General features: G+C 41.7%; 1 protein-coding gene across 2 annotated transcripts in view; it reads left to right on the forward strand.

The window, feature by feature from the left end:
- trpc5a (transient receptor potential cation channel, subfamily C, member 5a) overlaps positions 1-16,979 on the forward strand; it is a 152,243-nt gene that overhangs the window by 114,521 nt on the left and 20,743 nt on the right. For both annotated transcript variants that reach the window (XM_039822782.1, XM_039822783.1), the window contains exons 11-13: positions 1,632-1,771; positions 5,491-5,691; positions 7,554-7,675. In XM_039822782.1, the coding sequence (XP_039678716.1) occupies positions 1,632-1,771; positions 5,491-5,691; positions 7,554-7,675 (463 nt within the window). The remainder of the gene's footprint in view (positions 1-1,631; positions 1,772-5,490; positions 5,692-7,553; positions 7,676-16,979) is intronic.

The following is a 16,979-nucleotide window of genomic DNA, read 5'->3' on the forward strand; positions in this document are numbered from 1 at the left end:
TACAAAACGCTTTTGATACAAAAAGAAACAACAATTGATCATCAGCTGGTTGTATTGCTCATGATAAAAATTAGAGCATACCTCCTTCATTTGTTGTTCTCGATCAAGGATCAATCGATTTTGAATTTAAGTCCTTAACACAAAAGAACAAATGTCTAGTTAGGGTGGGCAATTATAAAACGACTATCGATGCATCTTCAGAATGCTTCTATACATGATTATAAAATAACCCTTTAAAACCTCAAAGTCACACAATAACACAAACAAATCAACCGAACGAGGCAGCGGTAGAGCAGCAACTCCTGTGTTCTGTGATGTAAAATTACTGTTTTTGTCAAAGGAGTCTGGTGGCTTTGAAAAGAGCAGAGATAACGGCTCCAGTTCCCCGTCGTGAAGGGCTGTCTGACAGCAAGGGAAAGCTGTGAAAATATTCTAAATATAGCGTACACTTAAAGTGCCCATATTATGAAAAAAACTTTTTCTGGGATTTGGGGTGTTCTTTTGTGTCTCTGGTGCTTCCACACACATACAAACTTTGAAAAAAATCCATCCATGCTGTTTTGAGTGAGATACGGTTTCTGAATGTGTCCTGCCTTCAGTCTTCTAGTGAGCTGTTCAAAATCGGCCTCGGACTGTGACGTCACAGTCCGAAATGAGGTGGCTAACCACAACCGTTAGCTCGTAGCGTTAGCGTTAGCCGGCTAACGCTAGCATGCTACGTCGTTCTCAATAGCAAAGCACTGCTACAACACACACAAGTTCACCATAATCTACAAAAGAACTACTTACATGTGCGCCCTCATTTAGAAGTCTCCCAGCTAATCCTGCCTTGTAACTGACCAAAGTTGGAGAAACAGGCTTTCTTTTACTGTCTCTAGAGTTAGCTAGCTGACATGCTCTACATCTGAGCTACTGCGCATGTGCGAGTGCAATCAAAGATAGTACAGAAGAAGAAGATGAAAAGAGGTCTCACTCTGTAGCTAAAACAGAAACCAGGTGAAAAGAGGATCTACAGCAGTGAGAGAGAGCTGTGCAGTACAACAACAATATGGTGTTTTTTGAAAATTAAACCATGTAAACCTATTCTGGTACAACCTTAAAATACAGTTATGAACATGAAAATGAGCATAATAGGGGCGCTTTAAACTGATATAGATGTTTTTAGGTTTCTAAAGTACATTTAGCTGCTGCCCCCGTCCACAGCAGGACATTGATTAGCTTCCGTGTCGGTACTCCTGCCTGCTTCTCCAAACTGGGGGCCTGCTGACCTCCATCTACTGTAGGTAGGTGCTACACTGAGTATGGAGAAGTACGTGTCTACACATAATCATAAAAACTCAGGAGAGCAGATATTCTGGGGAGAACAGATGAAATAGAAATTAACTTGTGAATTATTTACAATAAAACCTGACGTTGACTAAAGTCAGTGGGACAGAACAAATGTGTTCGCTCTCTGCTCGCCGCCCGAGGCTGCTGCCAAAAGAAAAAAATATTCAACAAAAGTTTGGTCACGGAGCAGAAAGCGAGCAAACAGAATCCACTGATGGATGACAGTAATGTGCTCACACAAGCATGTGTGTGTGTGTGTGTGTGTGTGTGTGTGTGTGTGTGTGTGTGTGTGTGTGTTTCAGGGTTCATCTGGGCAGAGATTAAGGAGATGTGGGACGGGGGATTCACAGAGTATATCCACGACTGGTGGAACCTGATGGACTTCGCCATGAACTCCCTCTACCTGGCCACCATATCACTGAAGATAGTGGCCTACGTTAAGGTAAACTACACACTTCATTTGTCCGACAGCTTTAGTTACTTTTCAGATGACAGATTTTCATCCCCTCCCTGTCTAGTGAAAACCATGTATCTCCAGCAGATGTGATGTGATGTTGAATGTTTGTGATAAACTGAAGGATGAAGTGTTCCTTTGTGTGTTGAGAATATCCTCCTCCTTCTTAAACTAAATCAAGTCTTTAAAAAAAACTCTTGGATCAGCTGGGAAATGCGTTGTCACAAATCTGAAAACAGTAGCATGGGAAAACCCTGGCAAACTTCCGGCAAATTTAAGATTTGCTCTGCAAGTCAGTCTGGCCAAGAGCCCATTCAAGCCCATTTCCATTTTTTCCAAATCGAGGCACCAAACACAACCGTTGAGGCGGGCTTTACACAATGACGACTTTTCGTTTACATTCAACATGATGGCCACTGAAGCGTAGCAACCCGTTGATACCGCCGTCGCTGCTATGTCACCCGGGTTGGTCTGATTGGTTGAAGGACTATCCAATTGTGCCCAGAGGCTTTTGAGCGGCGTCCGTTGGTGACGTTTGGAAATGAGCTGTGAATGTACCTTCCCCAGACCCACTCTGAGTTACAACTGAGAAGGGTCTGGTGTCAGCCAGGCAATGAAAACAGGGCTGTTTTTCTGACACCAGGAAAACTTTAAAAACTTTTCAGAGATGCGTGGTTCTCACAGGACAGCAACGCTACAAACATATGATGATCTTATAGGTGTGTTGTTGTTGATAAAAACTAAACAACAGTATATAAAGGAGTTAAGATGAGCACTAGACTATATGAACTGACCTTTAAAACAACAAACTGGAGTCATTTCACTTTGACGCAATAATTTTCTCACTTTCACAGCACATTTTTCATCTGTAATGGTACACTGCATACATACAAGATCTATTTATTTATTAAGAGCCAATAGTGTAATTATACACACACACATACACATACACACCAGACGGCCGGGCCATCTGCAGCAGCTGTGAGTCACTGATGGTGGCGGGTGGCCCTCCTCCATAGGTCCCACACACACACACACACACACACACACACACACACACACACACACACAGTTTTATAAGTAACACACATATATACATACAGATATAATGTGTGCACATACACACAACTATATCCTTACATGCATACACTAACACAAATACAAGGACACACACACACACATAAGCATTTAAAATCGTGCTGACAGCCTCTTGCAAAATCGTGCTTTATCATTGTGTGTGTGTGTATGTATGTGGTCGTGTGTGTGACAGACAGACAGACATTTGAGAAAAGGAGCGAGAGAGTCTTTAAATGAAATAGGTATGCATCTGTGTGCATGTGTGAATGCTAATAGCGGTGGAGCTAACAAGACAGACGACCTGTGGAAGTATAATGGCTGAATTTAGAATGAGGAGAAAGCCAAGCACGAGACAACCGCGAGTGAAGTGGAGAGAGAAAATGGTTGTTGGGAGCGTGATGGAGAGTGACAGATAAATGAATAATATAAAGCATTTTATATTGAATGTGACAACCAGAAATAACTGGTCAGCGGGACTGAGTGACTTAATAGGATATGTGTTGGCTGTAAAAGGTCAGAGAGATAGGTTGGAGCTAGCCCAAAAAATAAAATCTTAAACTCATTCCTAAAACATACCGGGAGGCCAGTGAAGGGAGGCTGGTACAGTATGGTGGAAATGTGCTCTCTCTTGTGTTTTCAAAGACAAGCTTCAACATTCAGGACCAACTGCAAGCATTACAGGGAGGCCTGGCTCACACTAACATAGAGGGCATTACAGTGCTGAAGATGGGTCCAGATCAATGCATGTATAACCCTTTTTAAATCATGAAAAGACAAAAAAGACTTGAACGTAAGAGCCTGAGAGAAGAGAGAGATAAGACAGTACGAGAGGATGTTGGAGGCCAGAAAGAGAGAACGATGAAAAACATGGACTCAACTGTAAAGTGCAAAGGGTTAAAAAAAAAAGAAAAAAAACATTGTTTTCCATCATTTGAGGTTTGACTGCCGCTCCTTTTTATTGTGTCACCTCGTTGTGTCCTTTTCTTCTGCTAAATGGCACACTAATTCACATTTTCTTTTGTCGGTTTTCTGTAAATAGGTTGTTTTATACATTTAAACAAGCGACAAATACTTTTATTTTTTATATTTTTCTGGTTATTTTTATCTCTGTGTGTTCATATTGGCCCATAAAGCATTTAGCCTGGCTTAGCGCAAAGCCTGGAAGTATACAGAAACAGCTAGATCGGCAAAAGGAAAGGTGCATTTTCCCAACTCTGACTTTCCACATCACTTGCTAACTTCAAAAAACGCACTCAAAACCCATCTCTTTAAAGCTTCTTTAAACCTACAACCAAATTTCCATTATTATTATTTTTTAACCTGTTTCTATGTTGTTTTGCTGCACCTTTTTTAATATTTATCTCTAGTTGTTATTGTTGTTGTTATACTGATCTTGTCATTGTTTTTTTTTGTCTCTACCTTGTAAAGTGCCTTTGAGTATCTTTTAAAGGAATACGCCAACTTATTGGGAATTTAGCTTATTCACCGTAAACCCCAGAGTAAGACAAGTCGATACATACCCTTCTCATCTCCGTGCGTACTGTAAAGCTGTCTGACGGCTCCAGCGGCATCAGCCCATCACAGAACATGCAGGTGAATGGTTCCAGTAATCCTACTGCTCCGAATAAGTGACAAAATAACGCCTACATGTTCCTATTTACATGTTGTGATTTGTAGAGTCACAGCGTGTACAAAAAACAACGTAACATGAGGCACAGCCATCTTCTAACCGTAAACAAACAAATCACAACATGTAAATAGGAACATGTTGGCGTTATTTTGTCACTTTTGTCACAATTCGGAGCAGTAGGCTAGTTGGAACCAGTTACCTGCAGGATCTGTGCTGGGCTAAGCTAATGCTGGAGCCGTCAGACAGCGTTACAGCACACACGGAGATGAGAAGGGTATGTATCGACTTGTCTTACTCTGGTGGTTACGGTGAATAAGCTAAATTCCCAATAAGTCGGCGTGTTCCTTTAAAGCGCTATATAAAATAAATGTATTATTATTATGGTTATTATTAGTATTCAATATTTGTGCTAAGCTAACGCGTCCTTAGTCTATATCCACAGTGTTCCACTTCAGGGATTGCTCCGTTGCCGCTGAAATTCCGCCAGATGTCGCTCTTTTCGGCCGGATGTCCGTTACCTTCCGCTCTCTTTGTGTTGGAATTTTTAACTCCGGTGGATTTATGTGGACTATTACTGCTCCTCACATCTCTGCAGGGTAAATCCAGACAGCTAGCTAGACTATCTGTCCTATCTGAGTTTTCTGTCGCATGACTAAAACTACTTTTGAACGTACACGTTCCACCAAAACAAGTTCCTTCCCGAGGCTATTTTGCAGTGGCACCAAGGTGCCCTCCAGCGCTTAGCGCCGCCCAAGACGATTGTGATTGGGTTAAAGAAATGCCAATAAACCAGAGCACGTTTTTCTCCCATCCCGGAATTGCTGTGTGGACTAGCCAGACCCTCCTCCGCAGCGCTGTGGAGGAAGGTCTGGCAATGCGAGACTAACGCTACCTAAACTAACCACTGTCAACTGATCAAAGTTCTCATTTGATCTCCTCATCCTTTCCTCCCTTGCCTCCCTCCTCCTCTCTTTTCCCCCCATGTCTCTCCTTCCTCCAGTATAACTCCTCTCGTCCCAGGGAGGAGTGGGAGATGTGGCACCCCACGCTGATAGCCGAGGCTCTGTTCGCCATCGCCAACATCTTCAGCTCGCTCAGACTCATCTCCCTCTTCACTGCCAACTCCCACCTCGGGCCACTTCAGATCTCACTGGGCAGGATGCTGCTGGACATCCTCAAGTTCCTCTTCATTTACTGTCTGGTAAGACGTCATTATCCTCCTCACATAGAACACAAAGCTGCAGTTTGAATCGCCCACACGCAATATACAGGCTACTTCACAATTAGCTTGTAGATTCAGTTTTGTGTGTGTGTGTGTGTGTGTGGTTTGTTTTGTGTGTGTGTGTGTGTGTGTTGTGTGTGTGTGTGTGTGTGTGTGTGTGTGTGTGTGTGTGTGTGTGTGTGTGTGTGTGTGTGTCTGTTGTTGCTTCTCAATGTCAGTATTTGGTTTTAAAGGGGACTTATTATTCTTTTCCTTATTTTCTGTCATATATATAATGTTAGAATGTATGTAAGTAAAATGTAACTAAGTATATTTACTCAGGTTGCACTTAAAGTGTGATTTTGCTACTCTATTATCTACATTTGTCTGACAGCTTTAGTTACTTTACAAATAAATTCAATTCATTTTTGCACACAAAACATTCAAAGAGTTCGGGGCGGCCTCTAGCTCACCCAGTAAGAGCGTTCGCTCCATGTAGGCTGAGTCCTGCAGTGGCGCGGGTTCCAATCTGACCTGCTGCCCTTTGCTGCGTTTCATCCCCCATCTCTCTCCCCCTTTCATGTCTATCCACTGTCACTATACAATAAAGGGGAAAAAGCCCCCCCCCCAAAGATATTTTGTTGCAAATTAAACTCCCCAAAAGTTTATACAAGTACAGATAAGATGATTATTCGATTAACTGAAAATGAATTGGTCTTTTAGGCAAAATTGCCAAACATTCATTGCATATTTAATGTAGCATGGTAATGTTTTGCATTTCAGCACGCTAACATGTTACCATTTAGTTCACAGCTTGACGGAAATTCAGTCCTGAATTTTAATGTTTAAAGTGGAAATTATGACCTAAAAAAAAAATCACCAGACTCAATTGATGAAATTAATATATCCGTTTCAAATTCTGTGACTTTCCATGAAATGATTGTAACAGTATTTTCCCTCCATCTTGCGCATATTTCCCTATGAACTGAAAAACACTCTTTCTTTGATGATGTAGAGAGTGAGAGAATCCTTCACTGATGGCAGAAGGACACAACAGGCCTATTATAGTTACATCCAGAATTCATTATTCCCTCTCAGGGGAACTCCTAACCCCCAACACAATCCACATGAGAACTGCTCAGCTCCCTGTAGTTCTAAAATCAATCCCAGAGAGCCCCGAGGCGCAGACGCCCCCCTGCTTCATGCCCACTCAGTTGCAGCTGTTACGTAATGCTCCTGTTCCTGTTTGAGAAGAAAGCCGTGTTTCAAAATGCCCCGGAGGAGCAGAGGGTCAATCCCTGTAACACAAGTTATTGTTGTGAGATCCAGAACTGCTTCATTTCAAACTAAGAAAAGCTGCTCACATGAGTGCTGAGTGGTTGCTTTCTTAGATACGTTGTGTTGGAAATGATCTCTCGTGATATAAAAGTGCGTTCAATTTGTACTTGTAAAGTCAGAAACCCCCTCCCCCCCCCCGAGCTCGGACCTCGGGAAACCACGGAGTACCTCGAGGTAGCAATCCACACATGGGCGCGGGGCCCCGGTTGGGAAAAGCGGAGAAAAAAAAAATTTTGCACTTCTGTGTTATTTGTGTCTCATTAAATCAGTCAAACACGCAGTGCTGTCCATATTCTATCTGTGGACATGCTGTTACGCTGTTTTTACTGCGTAATGCGTTGTTATAAACTGGCATTGCTAACAGTGGCTAACTTGGCTAGAGCTAATGAAAACAATGAAAATCCGACTTGTAAATGGAACGCAACTCAGGTGTGACGTCATTCTCAGCTTCGGCTTCTGAGTTCCGAGGTAAATGGAACGCACTACAAGTGAACATGACCGTGCGTATGTGTTTCCCTTTGTAGGTCCTGCTGGCGTTTGCCAATGGTCTGAACCAGCTGTATTTCTACTATGAGACCAAGGCCTCAGAAGAACCCAACAACTGCAAGGGCATCCGCTGTGAGAGGCAGAACAACGCCTTCTCAACGTGAGTGCCCCCCATTCAAATCTCCATGTGTGTGTTTTAATTAACCTGCACCAGTTTGATACACATATTTGGGATGTTTGGATACATTTGTGAAGACTTCATTGGAGATATCAAAGGTGACAAATTCACTATTTGAAGGTTTTTAACTTTTCCTGATTGAAGCCTGCTCATTACTGTTGATGTTGATGTTGTTTCACCTCCTGCTCAGAAACAAATTCCCATTTTTTTAAATATATACACATATACATATATATATATATATTGAAGCCTATATATATATATATACATATATATATACATATATATATACACATATATATATACACACACATATATATATATATATATATATATATATATATATACACACACATATATATATATATATATATACTCATATATATATATACACATATATATATATACACACACATATATATATATATATATATATACACACATATATATATATATATATATATATATATATATATACACACATATATATATATATTTAAGCCATTTTCTCATATGAACCAAATCATGTCCAGACATTGTCCAAAGTTTCCCTTTCACAGCACCCAACAGTAGATCCATCTCAGACGAGTCCTCGCTTACTGAAAATACTATGTTTAGTTTAGTTTAGGGTGGCGCCTGGGTGGAGCGTGCACTAGGCACGACATGACGCGTTCACAGACCCAGTTCGTAATTTGGTCATTAACAACCGAGTCTCTTGCTGTTTTTTGAATTTGTCTGACGATTTCGGCCTCGTCCGTTACCCACCGAAGATCCCGAATCTCGTTTTCTCTCCAGTAAGACATTTGTACTGCTGTCTTTGTGTAAATGACCATTCTTCATCACCCTCAGATCTTTGTTTTCTTCCAGTTGGGTGCCAGCCGCATGATAGAAACGCCATCAACTCACCCACTCGCTCGCTGTAAATTCTCCGCACAATGACCACATGGGCTCATTTGGACAATACACAGACTTTGGACTCGGGAGCTGGCAGGATAAAGTCTGTTTCATGTCCGGTCCAACTGATATCGGACATTTGCATTCTCACATACAGCTCTGCCGGGTAATGTCCAGATAAGTTCAGGGTTGCAGTGCACGTGTGAAAGAGGCGTAAGTTTCTTTTGTAGGTGTATTGTTTCTTAAATTCCACACATATTTTTCAATATTGAAAATTGTTTATATGGTCATACATGTCTGGATTTCTCATCCATTCATTATAAAAGCCTTTCCTGTAGTGTAGTGTCAGGTTTGTAGTTTTTTCTCTGAATGGAAAATAAACCATGGTGTTTGCTCATAACAGCTGTGATAAAATCAGCCAGCAGTGATGCAAACGTCCATTTAAATGCAGCCTGTATCGATGGCTGAATACAAGTCCAGTGTGTGTGTCTAGATGTTCTTCGTCAACACACACACACACACACACCCACACACACACAGACCCTGCTCTTACAGATAATGGTATGGAAGCGATGTTCGGTGTCGAGGAGGAGCTCAGGCCTACTCAGCAGACGTGAAGAATATTAATGTGAGATGTGAGACAGGCAACATTTGCAAAAGCAAGTCGAGGTTTAGCTTATTGAAAGGCCAAGTTTGAATTATGGCTCATATGGCAGGTCTGCATCACACACACACGCACGCGCACACACACACACACACACACACACAGATCCAGTGTTTCTTTGCTGAGGGAGGCAGAGTGATAGCCAAGTCGAGTCAGGGGGCGCATATTGATGAGGCGTGTGGTTTGTTTTAGATAATAGCCATATTGATTCCATTACAGTAAAGCGCTCGGGACATTGATAGGAGGCCAAGATCACACCTTTTTAAATGTGTACTTATCAGGATTTTGTAATAGAAAAGATAAAGAGAAGTAGGCAAAAGTTGCAAACATTTACTGAAATCAACTATTTATTTTCAGTGACTTACATTACATCGGCTGTTTTAGGTTTGTGCAAAATGTTCTTATTGAACACGTCTGCAGTTTTTCAGTCAATCAATCAATCAATCAATCAATCAGTCACTCAATCAATCAATCAATCGCTATTTGTATAGCACCAGGCAGCATGGTAGCCCAATGGTTAGCACTGTGGCCTCACAACAGCAAGAAGGTTCTGGGTTCAAATCCAGGTCGTTTTCTGTGTGGAGTTTGTATGTTCTCCCCATGTTTGTGTGGGTTTCCTCCGGGTGCTCCGGTTTCCCCCACCATCAAAAAACATGTACTAGGTTCTCCAGCCAGTGCCCTTGATCAAGGCTCTGGCTCAGATCTGGAGTTGGTCCCCGGGCTCTTTAAATGGCTGCCCACTGCTCCCTTGAGGGATGGGATAAATGCAGAGAATGAATTTTGCTACATGTACGGTTGTGTATGGGACAATAAAGTACCTTTACCTTTCATACAGGCTAGTGCAGGTCAAAGCGCTTGACAGATGATTGACAAGCCGGTAATAAGACACAAGTGCAGAGCGTAAGAACAACAGAAAAGACAAAAACAGTTCAATAGCTTGAGACCGATGCACGCAGGACTATAAACAGGATGTGTAATAAAATAGATTTAAAATCTATAACAGCAATAGTAGTAAAACATAAAACTACATTAAAGAACTAGATAAAGTAGATTGAAAAGAAGAAACAACAATTAAATTACAAAATAGATTTTAATGCTATAATAATAAGAAAACAGTTAAATAAAAACTAGATAGAAAACCAAACAGATAAATAAAATGTATAGATGGAAAAAAAATATAATAATATAAATACTAATAAAAGAAACAGATGAAATAGAATAACATTTTATAATAAAATTATATAATGTCTCCAAAACATTCCTAATTAAAAATCCTGGCTGAATAGGTCAGTTTTAAGTTTACGTTTAAAAAACAATTTTGCTGCAGCAGCTGTTTTCAGCTCCTCCGACTGTGACGGACAGAGAGTAACACCTTAAAGCTGCCTCACCAAAGGTTGGTTGCCAAAGCACTTGGTTATGTGTGGAAAACATTAAAGTTTGGGTTAAATATTGAAAATGTAATTCAAGGCTGAGCTGAGGCACGAGATGGTTAAAGTCTTTATCGACCTCCTCGCTGAGATGCTGAAAAAGAACAACGCACATTCGGCGCACCTTGACTTGAAAAAACAAAAGAATACCGTGTTGATCACAGCTGCTCTCACAGTTCCTCCTCGTCAGCCCTGACGTGTTGTCAGTGCATCAGAGTCAGAGAAAGAAATCAGCCTCATGCTGAAGCTAAATGAGCGAGCAGATCGCACGGTGACAGCTCAGATGATGCATTATGCAAAACAGAGCGATCACGGCCCTGCGAGCGGCCCAGCCTGCATCAGCATTCATGAGTTTACAATGCAAGGCTTATTTCCCCTCCTCTTTGCATCCTGCTCCTGTAATTCACACACACGTATCAACATTTGAATTATTTGGCGAGATAATTTCCTGTTTCTGCACTCAGGTGTCTCCCCTATCCTCTTCTAGCTCATCTGTACCTCACACACACTTATCACTGTTAATGTGCTACATCGTTTTACACCATTCTGTGTGCGTGTGTGTGTGTGTGTCTCACTCTCTCTACCGCACTCTCCCTTTTTATGCCTTCACACAAAAGCTGTAAATACTCCTTCACCGTCTTTCACACAAACCTTAGTCTATTTTCTTTCACACACACAATTCTCTCTCTCTCTCTCTCTCTCTCTCTCTCGGTCTCTCTGTGATTTGCACACATTCTACAGTATGTCTCTCTCCCTCAGCATGGGTGCTACTGGGAGTTTGAGCCCAAATTTAACTTACTGACCTTTACCAACAAATGCTCTTACAGCACAGATCCACTTGGCCGTGCGACGTTTCTGTCACACCACGCTCCACTTTATTCCTATGGGTGACGACTTTAACGCGCCCGCAAAGCATCCCGGGAAGGCGGCGCTGCGTTTGAAAAAATGCTGCGTGTCAAAAAAGCTGGCCGATGCCCATCTTTATGCAAATGAATCGGTTGAACGCGACGCGACTATCCAGTAGAAGTAGACGTAAATCTTTTGAACTGATCTTTCAGCAAGACAGATTCAGCAACTGTATGGCCTATTTCTCGCTTTAAAAAAAAACACGTTTCGGTGAACTATTTTCTAACGCTGTCAGCATTAACGCGTTATTCGCGACGCGATTAAGGGCCGAGCATAACGCGTTAATTTTTTTTAATCGCATGCCGCCATTTATTCATTTATTTTACACTTCACTCGGCTTCACGTCGTGCCTAACAGGCTACTATTTTGACCCTTTGCTGCACCTTTACTTATCATCAAGCTGCCATACTTCCTCATAACAACTCCTGCTGCTGCAGGCATGATGGAGAAAGCAGCAACACAATTCTGAATGGCGCTTTGTATTTTCCAAAACTTCCGGACGGCTCGTAGACAAGTCGAAAGCCATATGCCCATTGTGTAAAGCCGAATTAAAATATCACCGAAGCACATCAAGCTTGAGCTACCACCTACGAGCTAAGCATAGCACAGCTAACGTGACTCAGGTTGATTCTAGCGGGCTCAGGCAAAGCACTATTTTAGAGAGTGCTACTCGCCGACCTGTTGATGAAACCAAATCCGAAAAAATTACTACAGCTCTTGTGAAATGGGTAGCAACTAACTGCAGACCTGTCAGCATCGTAGAAGACCATGCACACACAGCCTGTACTGCACGGAGAAAGCAGCCCAACTGGAACTGCTGCAAAGTGCAAATGCTGTCTCATCAACCGGTGATCACTAGACGTCAGTGAGTTATCAAAATTATTTAGAAGTTACTGCACACTATATTGACTCTGGTAAGTAGGGTTGGGTACCGAAACGCGGTGCCAATAGGGCACCGGTGCCGACATAAACGGTAGTAACGAGACCGAATAAGAATGAAAGTTTCGGTGCCTCATTTCGGTGCCTGACGTTACACTACACCGCAAGTAACGTTAGCCTACCGTTAGCTAGCAGCTGGATTAAACACGGTTAAAATGCTGACAGCTAACGTTAAACAGAGTTTAAGTGTGACTGTATTTCACTGTAGAGGATTCCAACAGCGGGACTAACAGTCTGCTCTGCAGCGCAGCAGCAGCTGCCGTTGTCGGAATTAAACAACACAGACGGTGCGTTCACTTAAAACAGGTAGCCTCGTGGTGCATTCACAGTAATTGTAAAATACCCTTTTCCCATCTGGTGGTGGTTTTTACTGGTGAAATAAGTTATTGTTATAGTTATTACATTATTATTAAATCTTTAATTTTGACTATGGCCTTAGCAATAAACAAGTCACTGACTGTTATTTAGTACCCTTCTTTTTTTTCTTCTTTTTTTTTTTTAAAGCGTTTAGGCACCGGTACTGTTTTAAAGGTATCGATTTAGCACCGGTATCAGAAAAAACCCAAACGATACCCAACCCTACTGGTAAGGATAGGGATTTTTTGTTTTTTAGTTAGGTACTTGGAGCAATTGTGCAATAATGACAGATTCACACATGTTTCTTTTGTTTACAGTAAATAAATAATAAACAAATACAAATCTTGAAGTCAAGTTCATAAAGTAACTTTCCTTGCATTCATTTGATTCCCAATCAAGATACACTGGTAAGAATTACTTTCAATTGTTAATATGTACTTAAAAACAGTTCTGCAATGCAAAATAATAGAATTTTAATCATGTGATAAAACATGCGATTAATCACGATTAACTATAGAAATTCAGCGATTAATGGCAATAAAAAAAAAATCATTTGACAGCCCTACTATTTTCGGAAAATACTAGATTGTATTCTCAACGAGCCGCCATGACAGTCGGTTTGGAATTCTCAAGCAGCCAGACCCACGTGACGCGTTAGTCGTGTTGCCAATGTGGATCTGTACTGTTAGGAACTATAAAGTCATATTGACTGTTTTACAAATGAAAAAAGGCCTGATTCAATAGTGGAAAATCCTGCAGAAAAAGTTGCTATTCCAACATTGACAACAACTGCTAACACGGCAAAGCAACCCAAAGAAAGGAAGACGGACTTATTAGAAAGAGTCTGAAAGAGAATCTGACAGTAAACGCAATACAACACTTTGAAATATCGGCGAAGCATTTCAGAGATGAGAGAAAATGTTGCTAATAGTTTAGCTTTCTGTTTACCGTAGCCAAGGGCTCACGGCTGTAGCTAATTCAATAGGGTAAATGGACTGCCTTTCTACCTTTACCGGACAAAGCGCTTTGCAATTTGCCTCTCATTCACACACACACACACATACACCGATGGTAGCGGAGCTGCCATGCAACACGCTGGCCCGCCCATAGGGAGCAACTTGGGGTTCAATGTCTTGCAGAATCTTGAATTCATGTTAATCAGGGTTTTCCCTGCCATTATACGACTTAGTAGGCGCTGTGCCTAGGCATTTCTGCGCACCCATGAACATCAAAACAAAGTGGAGTGCATCTGGACGACGCACCGAATGGTGCCGTGGAGAGAGAGGGGGAAAAAGAGAGAGGGTTGTGTGTTTGTTGTTGAGTATGAAGGGTAGCAGTAACACTATAGCTGTGAACGTAGCAGCGCAGTCTGTTTACAGATTATCTGTCTGTGATTAAATGCTACAACTCCTCAAGACCCAAGCCAAATTCCCTTGTCTTGCTTGCTACCTGCTGGTTAAAGGGAAGGAGGTTAGTCCATTGTTGCCAACTCTTTTCCAATGAAAGTAGCTAGCTCCAGCTCCAAAAGTCGCTAAAAGTAGCTAGATGACGTCATACGCTCATTTGCATATTTGTGACGTCATTACACAATCATTTGCATAAAGCTTAGTGGTTGTATCAGCAAGGTAGATAGAAAGAAATAGAAATATTTAGCCAAATAATCACAAATTCAATACAGGAATTAATATTACATTATAATTATTACTTATAGCCTATAAGTAATAGGCTACTTATAGCCTATCTTTGAAGTAAAAAAATAAATTCTACAAAGGGAGGGAAAAAGATCAATAAAGAATTCTCAAAGAAGGCTGGCTTGCCCAGGGCCAGGCCAGCTCAGCTGCGTCTTTCTCCCATCGCGTTCCTCTGTCTGTCGTACCTACACCGGCACCCGCACCCTGTCCCACCTCCCCTTCTACCTGCCTGTGCAGTGCTGCTGCACATGAGGAGAGAGCAGAGAGAGGAGGGGCTGCTCCTCAGTCACAGAACAGAAAAGAGAGGTGACGGTTTTGGCAGCCACAAGAGAGAAATAACCTGCAAACTCGATGGACAATACTGGCGTCTTTTCTACAGAAAGTCTGTCTTTTCTACAGAAAGTCGCTAGATTTGTCGCTAGTCGCTTAATTGAAAAAGAAAGTCGCTAACGGGGTCTGAAAACTCGCTGAATCTTGCAACAAAGCCGCTAAGTTGGCAACACTGGGTTAGCCATCGAGTTAGCGACAACAGGCTCACTAACTTAAGGTGGGCTGGTTTTAAGATGGACCAGCTATTCTCATTTTACACACAAACTGCTCCTTAAGTTTTGCTTTAGTGATCTTTAAGTGATAGTGATAATTGCACAATGACATCACTAATATGCAAATAAACATATGGCGTCATCTGCACTGTAGCGCTTTGAAAAGCCAGGGAAAACCCTGTTTATGTTTATATAGCTAGCTAGAGCCTCCAATCACAGTATGCCATCTCAAAGGGCTTTAAAAAGAAAACAGGATGTAATTCTCACGGATTACTGAAATATAATGGCATAAGGATCACAGTCACGATGGGGATGATAGAAATTAACCACACGTAGAGGTTACTGTATGAAGGTAATGAGGAGGTGCTGAGGACAGAGAGGGGAGAGCTGCGGGAAGAGGCCTGGGTTTTACAATGCTGGTGATTTTATTTTTTTTGCCTTTTACAGACAGTCCTACCCAGCTTTAACTGTACACTAGTGCCAAGTGCCTCCCACACAACTGCAGAGCTGCAACAGTGAAATGACTGAGTGGCTGTGGGGATCAGCTGTAGCAGCCAGTGACTCGGCTTAGTGGAGAGGGAGATGAGGGAGAGGTGAGAGGAGAGGAGAGGAAATTAGAAAGTAAAAGGAGAGGAGATTATGAAAAGAGAGGAATCAAGGAGAGGATACCATAGGTGGGGGAGGGAAACAAGGAGAGGGGAGAAAAAAAGAGACGGAGAAGAGAGGAGGAGAATGGAGAGGGAAAAACAAAAGGGGAGTACTTTAGAAGAGAGGGAAGGAGAGGAAAGGGGATAGTAGACAAGGAACATAGAGAATAAGAATGGATAAAAGGAAAGGAGATGGAGAGAGGAGAGAAAACAAGAGAGAGAGAGAAACCAAGTAAGGGAGACATCGACAAGAGAGAAGGAGAGGACGAAAGAGGAAACGTGTACATAAAAGAGAAGGAGGAGAAACTGAGAGGAAAGAATTACATTTTTAAAATAGCTTTTTTTAACAAAACAGAAAATAACTACAAAATGATAATCTCCTCTTGTTAAAATGTTAAACCAAGAAAACAAAACAAAGAGAGGAGGAGGAAGTACAGAAAGAGTGAGAGGAAAAGAAGGAAGGGCTGAGGGCTGAGAGGAGATAAGAGAAAGAAAATGAAGGTAGAGGAGGTGAAGAAGGGGAGACAAAAGAATAATGGATGCTAGAGATTGATTAAACAGTTTGATGAGAAAAGCAAATGTTAGAGAGAGAGAGAGAGAGAGAGAGAGGTTTATTTGTCTTTCTGTTTCTTTTTTCTCGTTTCATAACTGTGACGCAACATCACGCTCGGTTGCTTCATTCATCATCTCTCTCTCTCTTCATTTGCACACTCATCACAGTCTCTCGCCCTCCCTCTCATTGAGTACACCCAGTAACACACACTTTTCACCTGTACACTCAGAGGAAATTCACTCCATCACACACACTGTATACTGATTGGTATAGTGATCATTCACACCTACATACCTTGCTGGAACACACACACACACACACACACTCCGACCACACAATGCTATGAATATTTTATGCAGCACAAATATAACACCCTGCAGACAAAACCTTCTCTCTCTCTCTCTCTCTCTCTCTCTCTCTCTCTCTCTCTCTCTCTCTCTTTTCATTCTCGTAATGTAGTGTCGGGGTTCTGCCAATTGTTGCTTCATCAAAAATTCAATAAGCTGTGCTGTAACTGTGACTGTCGCACAAACAGAGAGAGAGAAACAGAAGATGGAGAGAGGAAGAGGAGGGGAATAAAACAAGGAGGTAAACAGAGGGATAAAGTGACAGATAGAAAGAGGGGAGGAAGAAAATATGTATGTATAGAGAATGTTATGAAGCACT

The sequence above is a fragment of the Perca fluviatilis genome, chromosome 14 (assembly GCF_010015445.1).
Source record: "Perca fluviatilis chromosome 14, GENO_Pfluv_1.0, whole genome shotgun sequence".
In the NCBI taxonomy this organism is placed as follows: Eukaryota; Metazoa; Chordata; class Actinopteri; order Perciformes; family Percidae; genus Perca; species Perca fluviatilis.